Below are 10115 nucleotides of genomic sequence, written 5' to 3'. Positions count from 1 at the left end.
ATAAAAGGACTTTCCCAAACTTTCATATTTGCTTTATGATCTCCATGAATTCAAATTCTTTTCAAATACAAAACCCTTGAGCGAAGAAGATATGACTTCTTCCATTTAAATTAAATGAAAGGGTATTTGAAAATAATCGAATTTCAATTGGAAATATTTCAATTCATAAACTTCATGCAGCTCAATGATTTTCATGAGAGAAGATAAAATGACTTCTTCAAATTATATGAAATATGAGTTGGGAGTTTCAAAGGATTAAATTCAAAGTTCTTTTGAATTTATTTTCAATTTGGAGTTATTTGAGTTTTATTCAAATTATTTTTCTCCAAAAATAAAATATATGGAAAATAGGGTAACATGATTCCCTACAATAGAAAATTGGAGAAAAATTTATTTGAAATAATTTTGGTTTTTTTAAAATGTTTTTGTTGGATTTTATTAGACCAGTAGCACTCTTTGAATTATCTGATTTTGTGTGTATTTTATTTAATGCTAGAAAATATCCATGTTGTTGGAAATCTTTTTCTGAAAATTTTGATATATAATATGCCTATATAATATTTTTCTTTATTTTGCTTTTATTATTTTAATTGTTTGGAAATGTTTTTTTAAAGATCCCCGACTGGGCTGGCCCAGCTCCTGCCAGGCCAAGGCCCAGCCCAGCAGCGCCGCCCCTCTCCTTCCCGAGTGGGAGACCCGCTCGGGCACGCCGCCGCGCCGCCATGGATGCCGTGACCGCCCCGGCCTCTCCATGGCCCCTCGCCCAAGCCGCCCTCTCCTCCCCTCCCCCATAAAGCCGCCGCCGCCACGGCTTCTCTCTCCTCGCCGCACCGCTTCTCGCTGCACCGCTGCCACCACAGATCACCGTCGCACCACCACTAGCTGCTGCCTCCATGCCGCTGCTCTGCCGCGTCGCCGACCGCTGCCCGCGCCGCATCGCCGTGCCCCGCGCCGCCTCAGCCGTGCGCCTCGCCATCTCCCCGACGACTGGAGCCGCCCGCCGGAGCCCCGTGCCGCCTCGCCGGAGCTCGCCGGTCCGATCTGCCGCTGCCGCCTACCGCTGCCGGTTTTCGGCGAAAAACCGATCGAACCGGTATAACCGCCGTCCGACCCGGTTTTATTTTAAAGTTCGGTCTTTTTAAAAAAACTAGACAAGATTTGTTTTTTTAGGTTTTATTAAACAGCGAACGTCCACTGTTTAGACCTTATAAGCGAATGTTCGCCTTTTAGTCTTTTTCTTTTTCTGTTATTTTCGGCCAGGGACCCATCCGTGAATATTTTCTTTACAGACCAGCCCCTGGTTTTCAAACGATTATAACTTTTTGCTCGTTAGCCAGAATTAGACAAAACCAACGCCCACGTCTTCGTTACGATCTCTTCTATCCACTAAAACAACTTAAACATGTTTTTGAAAAGTTTAAAATTTGAATTAGATCAGATTTGAATTCAAACTTTGTTTAATCATAACTTGAGTTTCGTAGCTCCGTTTGAGTTGATTCTTTTTGCAAATCGAAGCTCTTGACCTAAACATTCTAATAAGGCCAAATTCACATAATTTTGGTACTATTAGAAATTGTTTTATGTTGCAAGAGCTATTTGCTTGGTTTTGATGTTTTGCGAATCGACTTCTTCGTTCTTTCTGATCTTTTGAGTGATTTCTTATGTGTGGTTACTATTGCTTGCTTACGATAGATTGACCAGAGTAAGACGAGTAGATCTATTAAGAGTTTTGAGTGAGAATCATCTTCATCAACATTGCAGGCAAGTTCACACTTTGATCATATTCCTTTAACACCCAGTTTTCATTGCATTAGATCAAACCTCAAACATTGCATGATTAGGATCTAATTAAATTGTGGGATGGGAAGTAGTTGAGGTAGTACCTATTACCTGTTTATTATCAAACCCTTGGGAGTTACTATTACGTTATGCTTACTTCACCATGCTATGCTCGTAGACATGGATTGGGTTTTGAGAGTATCCATGACAGATGTGAGATTGTTAATTAATGGTTTACTTAAGGTGGCAACTTAAACACACATCTGGGTGGATTGAGGCAGCTGGTTATTCCAGGATTGCCTGTCTAGGCACCTGGGTAGATCAGGATTGCCTGTTTTTTTATGGACCACCACCCAGGCTCAAAGGGACCATGAGATTTTTCATGCTAGAAACTTCCGTGTGCAGCCACAAGCTATTATGGGCTCTAGCATAGTTGATTAAAGTGGTAGACTAGCAGATGTAGGGGATGTAGGTGGTACGGTCTACCCGATCGTAAGGTGCTAGCGCTTTTGAAAGACTATGTCTCGGTCATCCGTTTCTCAAACACCATGTAGTGCGAGAAACCAAACGGAGGCGATCGAGTCTTGTGGGGAAAAGTGCGCAAACCTCTGCAGAGTGTATAAACTAATCATGATTAGCCGTGTCCCCGGTTATGGACGTTTTGAGTATCTAGTACTTGGATTATCATCTGAATCTCATCATGTGACTTTAAATAATTTTGTTGGGTTTAATGATGTTACTTAATTGGGATTGAGAATGCTGTCAACCATTCTCAATGTTCAACAACCACCATGATAGTTAATTAAAATGGGGCCATTTGCATTTCTGCCCCTAACTCGAACCACCTACTCAGATTTGCCCCTAATTTCAAAGCATGCTCAAATTTACCCCTCTGCCGTTAAGTCACTACTCAGAAATGCCCTTCCGTCCAGCCAAAGGCCTTTGACCGTCAAAGGCCCACGTGTACTGTAGCAGACGGGAAGTGCTACAGTATAGGACGGAAAGTGCTACAGTACTGTACGGAAGGGCATTTCTGAGTAGTGACTTAACGGCGGAGGGGTAAATTTGAGCATGCTTCAAAATTAGGGGCAAATCTGAGTAGGGTGTTCGAGTTAGGGGCACGGATGTAAATGTCCCATTAAAATGTATTCCGTTGCAGTAGGGGAAAATTGGCTTTTCGCAAAAACCTTATAACCATAGAGCTTTTCTACCAGCCATATATGCATGTAGTGATAGCCATTGTTCATCATTTCTCTCTATGGTGTGAATTTGCCAGTACATTCAATGTACTGACCCTTTGTGGCTGCAACGTCTCATGTTGCAGGTTTATCTTACGACGAGTAAGTGATATGTTAGGGTTATGATTTCTACACTCAACTTTGTCGTTGGTGTTGATGGGAATCCACAACCTTGTTACTTCCGCTATTTTGGATTGGGGTAATAGTATTTACATTACTTATACATGTGATTTACCTCTGTTATAAATCCTCGAGTACTGTGTGTCAGCATATCAATCTAGGGATGACACTTAAGCACAGAGACTTGATCCATTCGGGTCGGGTCGCTACACACTTAGTGTGCTATCAAACGTAACAACGTAAATGGGTGATTATAAAGATGCTCTACAGGTGTCTCCTATGGTGTTTGTTGAGTTGGCATAGATCGATATTAGGACTTGTCACTCCGATTGTCGGAGAGGTATCTCTGGGCCCTCTCGGTAATGCACATCACTATAAGTCTTGCAAGCAATGTGACTAATGAGTTAGTTACGAGATGATGCATTGTGGAACGAGTAAAGAGACTTGCCGGTAATGATATGGAACTAGGTATCGAGATACCAACAATCGAATCTTGGGCAAGTAACATACCGATGACAAAGGGAACAACGTATGTTGTTATGCGGTTTGACCGATAAAGATCTTCATAGAATATGTAGGAACCAATATGGGCATCCAGGTTCCACTATTGGTTATTGACTGGAGATGAGTCTCGGTCATGTCTACATAGTTCTCGAACTCGTAGGGTCCACACGCTTAACGTTCGATGATGATTGGTATTATGAGTTTATGTGTTTTGATGTACCAAAGGTAGTTCAGAGTCCTAGATGTGATCACGGACATGACGAGGAGTCTCGAAATGGTCGAGACATAAATATTGATATATTGGATGACTATATTCGGACACCGGATGAGTTTTAGAGCTTACCGGATATATATCGGAGTGCTGAGGGGTTATCGGAACCCCCGGGGGAACTAATGGGCCTCTATGGGCCTTAGTGGGAAGAGAGAAAGGGCTAGGAGGGGCTGGCCGCCCCCCCTTGGATCCGAATTGGACTAGGGGAAGGGGGCGGCGCCCCCTTTCCTTCCCTTCCCCCTCTTCCTTCCTTCCCCCTCTCTCCCTCTTGGTGGATTCTTACTAGGACTTGGAGTCCTAGTAGGATTACCCTCTTGGGGGCGCGCCCTAGGGGCCGGCCGGCCTCCCCCTTGCTCCTTTATATACGGGGGCAGGGGCACCCTAGAACACACAAGTTGACAGTTGTCTTAGCCGTGTGCGGTGCCCCCTCCACAGATTTGCACCTCGGTCATATCGTTGTAGTGCTTAGGCGAAGCCCTGTGCCGGTAACTTCATCATCACTGTCATCACGCCGTCGTGCTGATGAAACTCTCCCTCAGACTCAGCTGGATCAAGAGTACGAGGGACGTCACCGAGCTGAACGTGTGCAGATCGCGGAGGTGCCGTGCGTTCGGTACTTGGATCGGTTGGATCACGAAGACGTTCGACTACATCAACCGCGTTACTAAATGCTTCCGCTTTCGGTCTATGAGTGTATGTGGACACACTCTCCCCTCTCGTTGCTATGCATCACCTAGATGGATCTTGCGGGTGCGTAGGCAATTTTTTTGAAATATTACATTCCCCAACAGTGGCATCCGAGCCAGGTCTATGCGTAGATGTTATATGCACGAGTAGAACACCAAGGAGTTGTGGGCGCGGGTATATACATATTGCTTGCCATCACTAGTTGATTCTTGATTCAGCGGTTCTTTTGGATGAAGCGGCTCAGACCGACATTACGTGTACGCTTACGCGAAACTGGTTCTACCGACGTGCTTCGCACACAGGTGGCTAGTGGGTGTCTGTTTCTCCAACTTTAGTTGAATCGGACTCATTGAACATGGTTCTTTCTGAAGATCAAAAAGCAATCACTATACCGCGTTGTGGTTTTTGATGCGTAGGTAAGAACGGTTCTTGCTAAGCCCGTAGCAGCCACGTAAAACTTGCAACAACAAAGTAGAGGATGTCTAACTTGTTTTTGCAGGGCATGTTGTGATGTGATATGATCAAGACGTGATTATATAAATTGTTGTATGAGATGATCATGTTTTGTAACACAGTTATCGGCAACTGGCAGGAGCCATATGGTTGTCGCTTTATTGTATGAAATGCAATCGCCATGTAATTGCTTTACTTCATCACTAAGCGGTAGCGATAGTCGTAGAAGCAATAGATTGGCGAGACGACAATGATGCTATGATGGATATGTTGGGGAACATAGTCATTTCAAAAATTTCCTACGCACACGCAAGATCATGGTGATGCATAGCAACGAGAGGGGAGAGTGTTGTCCACGTACCCTCGTAGACCGTAAGCGGAAGCGTTAGCACAATGCGGTTGATGTAGTCGTATGTCTTCACGATCCGACCGATCATGTACCGAACGTACGACACCTCTGAGTTCAGCACACGTTCAGCCCAATGACGTCCCTCGAACTCCGATCCAGCCGAGTGTTGAGGGAGAGTTTCGTCAGCACGACGGCGTGGTGATGATGTTGATGTTCTACCGATGCAGGGCTTCGCCTAAGCACCGCTACAGTATTATCAAGGTGGACTATGGTGGAGGGGGGCACCGCACACGGCTAAGAGATGATCAACTCGATCAACTTGTGTGTCTCGAGGTGCCCCCCTGCCCCTGTATATAAAGGAGCAAGGGGGGAGGCGGCCGGCCTAGGAGGAGGGCGTGCCAAGGGGGGAGTCCTACTCCTACCGGGAGTAGGACTCCTCCTTTCCTTGTTGGATTAGGAGAGAAGGAAAGAGGAGGAGAGGGAGAAGGAAAAGGGGGCTGCACCCCTTGTCCAATTCGGACCAGAGGGGGGCGGCGCGGTGGAGGTGGAGACGGGCGGCGGCGGCGCGATGGAGCCGGGGACGGGCGGTGGCGGCGGCGCGGTCGAGCCGGGGACGGGCGGGGATAACCTAGCGTGCGGTCGAGACAGAGCAATCGGGGAGATGCGGTCGGGTGGGGGATTTTCTTTTCTTAGTTTCCATTATTTTGCCGTCAGTGGGACCAAAAGGAGATGGCAAAGCAAGGCTTGGTGCCAGGTTTTTTTCTATTAGTTCGCCGTCAGTAGGACAGCAGGCAGATGGCAAAGCAACTAACTTTGCCGTCAGTGGATAACAAACACAGACGGCAAAACTGGGGCACCGTTACCTACCGTCAAACTAGACACGTGTCCATCCTTTGCCGTCACTCAGTGAAACAACAGATGGCGAAGAGCCAGTTTGCCGTCTTGGTTTCTTTGCCATCATCCTTTCTCTAGGTTTGCCGTCAGCCAGTGCGCTCATAGACGGCAAAGAGCAGATTTGTCGTTAGTCATACTTTGCCGTAAGCTCACGATGGCAAAGTTTTCTTTGCCGTCTACCCCGACAAAATGCCGACGGCAAAGCCGCTCACTGACGGCAAACTAGCAGTTTCCTGTAGTGAAAGTTCTCCCCCTCTCTTGTGGAGATCTATTCGATGTAATCTTCTTTTGCAGTGTGTTTGTTGAGACCGATGAATTGTGGGTTTATGATCAAGTTTATCTATGAACTATATTTGAATCTTCTCTGAATTCTTTTATGTATGATTGGTTATCTTTGCAAGTCTCTTCGAATTATCAGTTTGGTTTTGCCTACTAGATTGATCTTTCTTGCAATGGGTGAAGTGCTTAGCTTTGGGTTCAATCTTGCGGTGTCCTTTCCTAGTGACAGTAGGGGCAGCAAGGCACGCATTGTATTGTTGCCATCGAGGATAACAAGATGTTTTTTTATCATATTGCATGAATTTATCCCTCTACATCATGTCATCTTGCTTAAGGCGTTACTCTGTTCTTATGAACTTAATACTCTAGATGCATGCTGGATAGCGGTCGATGTGTGGAGTAATAGTAGTAGATGCAGGCAGTAGTCGGTCTACTTGTCTCGGACGTGATGCCTATATACATGATCATACCTAGATATTCTCATAACTATGCTCAATTCTGTCAATTTCTCAACAGTAATTTGTTCACCCACCGTAAAATACTTATGCTCTTGAGATAAGCCACTAGTGAAACATATGGCCCCTGGGTCTATCTTCATCATATTAATCTTCCAACACTTAGTTATTTACTTTGCTTTTATTTTACTTTGCATCTTTATCATAAAAATACAAAAAAATATTATCTTATCATATCTACCAGATCTCACTCTCGTAAGTGACCGTGTAGGGATTGACAACCCCTTATCGCGTTGGTTGCGAGGATTTATTTGTTTTGTGCAGGTGCGAGGGACTCGCGCGTAGCCTCCTACTGGATTGATACCTTGGTTCTCAAAAACTGAGGGAAATACTTACGCTACTTTGCTGCATCACCCTTTCTCTTCAAGGGAAAACCAACGCAGTGCTCAAGAGGTAGCAAGAAGCATTTCTGGCGCCGTTGCCGGGGAGGTCTACGCAAAAGTCAAACATACCAAGTACCCATCACAAACCCTTATCTCCCGCATTACATTATTTGCCATTTGCCTCTCGTTTTCCTCTCCCCCACTTCAGAGAAAATTGGATATTTGCCACTTTCAATACGTGGCTTCTCAAAATTGCCACTTCCAAGATGGGCTTCGCAAAATTGCCACTTTGCTCGTTGGCTCCTTGATTACCATACCACTTCCCTTCTTTTAGTGATTTCTTTTTTCCTTTTCCATTTATAAGCACAGGAAAAGACCAAACTACCCCTGATTCTATACACGTACGTACTGTCCACATTCTAATTGATACTAACTGATACGAGAGCGCACCGGCCGCCAAAAATACCGTGTGTGTTGCATCATCGATCTCCTCGACGCAGGGTGTCGCAGATGGCTTAGACGTCACGTGCCGCCAATCTTCTGAACGTCTCGTGCTGCCGATCTTCGACGTCCCGTGCCGCCGATCTCGTCAACTCCGTGTGCCGCCATTCTCGTCGCCGCGTTCATGGATTCTGGACGGTATTGTATTGAGCCTTATCCTGCTTTGTTCAAAAATCTGTAGCGATTGATCTCTCCTTACACGGCTGATTAACAAAGCGCTGCATCATGTGAGTATGGAATCTGTGTACAATCGTGATTCCTAAACTGCTCCCTGCTAGGTGAAACGATAGCCTACATCTACAGTTTACATCTAAATTCTTGATAGCCTATATCTAAATCAAGAAAGGTGGGAAAGGTCATTGTTATCTGGCATTGATGGGCTGCCAATTTACATGTACAGTTTACTATTTATCTTTGATAATTTCGAATAACATAAGTTGGTCTGACAATGATGGGAGCAGTACTAGATATAGTAAGAATGCAAAAAAAGAAAGTGATGTGTATTCGATAAAGTAGAAAGAGCAGAGTTGTCACAACCACTAATTCAACAGAGCTGAACCTTGAAAGATTCGTTTCTTCCTGAAATCATAATGAGAGGTAAAAGTTATCCTAATTGTAAAGGCAGTAGAATTTTGAAATAGTAGAATTTCCGAATCATCATGCACCAATGAAGAAGGGAAATAGTAAACAATCTGGAGGAATTTATGTCCCGCTACATATATGCTTTGTAAAAATCTGATCATGACTTTTGACATGTTTATGACCGCTAACCCAAACTTGTGTTCATGTTTTCTTAATTGTTTCAACTAGGCATGACCCAGAGGCAACGCTTATTTCAGAAGTCGATTGGGATAACTTGCAGATTGTGGAGACACATGATGACGAAGGTAGAATTGAACTACTGAGTGAGGATCAGTTATGTGAGATTTTGGGCTTGCAGGATGAAGAAGAGAAAAAAGATAAGAGTGAACCAATGGGTCGTAGAATGGTTGAGCAGGGCAGTGATAATGATGGTCCTGCCATTCCTGTTAGTGATGCCATACCAAATGAGGTAGTGATTACATATGATAAGGACCACCCAAAAATGGACCTTGGCACAATGTACCCATCAATGAAGGAATTTAGGTTAGCAGTGAGGCAATTTGCCATCAATGAGGAGTTTGATATAGGCACGGAGAAGTCAGATAAAAAGAGATTTAGAGGGTTCTGCAAGTCAAGTGAGGATTGTCCTTGGAGGATTGTTGGCAGCCTACAGGATGATAAATGTACTGTAAAGGTGAATATGGCTAACTATATAACCCCCATTCATTATTTATTTTTTGTATCTCTGTGTATGTCTATTTACTATATAACTTTCCTTCATTTTTAAATTCTATATGTGCAGGTCACAGTTTTAGTTGATCAACATGATTGTGTTTCAAGCAGCAGGGTGAAGACCATAACGCCATCGCAAGACTAGGTATCTAACAAGGCTGTGAGTATCCTTAGGAATTCACCTAATATGGGTGCTAAAGAATTACAGAAAAAGTTGCAAGAACAACACAAAGTCACGATTCTATATGACACAGTCTGGAGAGGGAAAGAAAAAGCTCTTGCAGAGGTTTATGGTAAATGGGAAGAGAGTTTTGAGATGTTATATAAATGGAAGGCTGAGGTACTGAAGAGGTCACCTGGAAGTGTTGTGGAGATTTAAGTACTAGAAATAGATGGTAATCGGTTTTTTGTGCACTTAAACCATGCATTGATGGCTTTTTGGAAGGATGTAGGCCACATCTAAGTATAAATTCTACTGCATTGAATGGAAGGTGGAATGGCCATTTAGCCTCAGCTACGGCAGTTGATGGTCACAATTGGATGTATCCACTTGCTTTTGGGTTCATTGCATGTGAGACAGAAGACAATTGGACGTGGTTTATGAATCAACTTAAGATGGCAATAGGAGATCCTCCACTTCTTGCAGTGTGCACAGATGCTTGCAAAGGCTTGGAGAATGTGGTGAAGAATGTGTTTCCCAATGCTGAACAAAGGGAATGTTTTTACTATCTTATGAATAATTTTTCAAAAAGGTTCCATGGCTTTGGAAGGATGTATCCTGCAGCAAGGGCTTATAGGGAAGATGTGTTCACTGAACATATGACAACAATCATTAAACAATCAGATGAGGTATGGAAATGGTTGAGTCAGTACCACACTCTCAAGTGG

The 10115-nt window shown here is 44.2% G+C and overlaps 1 protein-coding gene across 1 annotated transcript; it reads left to right on the top strand.

The window, feature by feature from the left end:
* The first annotated feature begins 893 nt into the window (after window positions 1–893).
* On the top strand, window positions 894–9372 carry LOC119353181. The gene is made up of 3 exons (XM_037619771.1): window positions 894–1034; window positions 8854–9189; window positions 9298–9372. Exons 1-3 carry the CDS (start codon window positions 894–896, stop codon window positions 9370–9372), a joined length of 552 nt encoding a protein of 183 aa, XP_037475668.1.
* Window positions 9373–10115: the final 743 nt, after the last annotated feature.

This window comes from Triticum dicoccoides, chromosome 1A (assembly GCF_002162155.2).
Source record: "Triticum dicoccoides isolate Atlit2015 ecotype Zavitan chromosome 1A, WEW_v2.0, whole genome shotgun sequence".
Classification (NCBI taxonomy): domain Eukaryota; kingdom Viridiplantae; phylum Streptophyta; class Magnoliopsida; order Poales; family Poaceae; genus Triticum; species Triticum dicoccoides.
The sequence above is the reverse complement of the archived record's forward strand: the minus strand, read 5'-3'. Positions and strand labels throughout refer to the sequence as shown.

Bases quoted from the DNA above. Each gene is read 5' to 3' on its own strand.
- LOC119353181 (XM_037619771.1), top strand. From the start codon at position 894: ATGCCGCTGCTCTGCCGCGTCGCCGACCGCTGCCCGCGCCGCATCGCC. The intron at 1,035-8,853 runs GTCCGATCTGCC...TTGGGCTTGCAG, and splicing joins CGCCTCGCCGGAGCTCGCCG to GATGAAGAAGAGAAAAAAGA. The intron at 9,190-9,297 runs GTGAATATGGCT...CTATATGTGCAG, and splicing joins ATGATAAATGTACTGTAAAG to GTCACAGTTTTAGTTGATCA.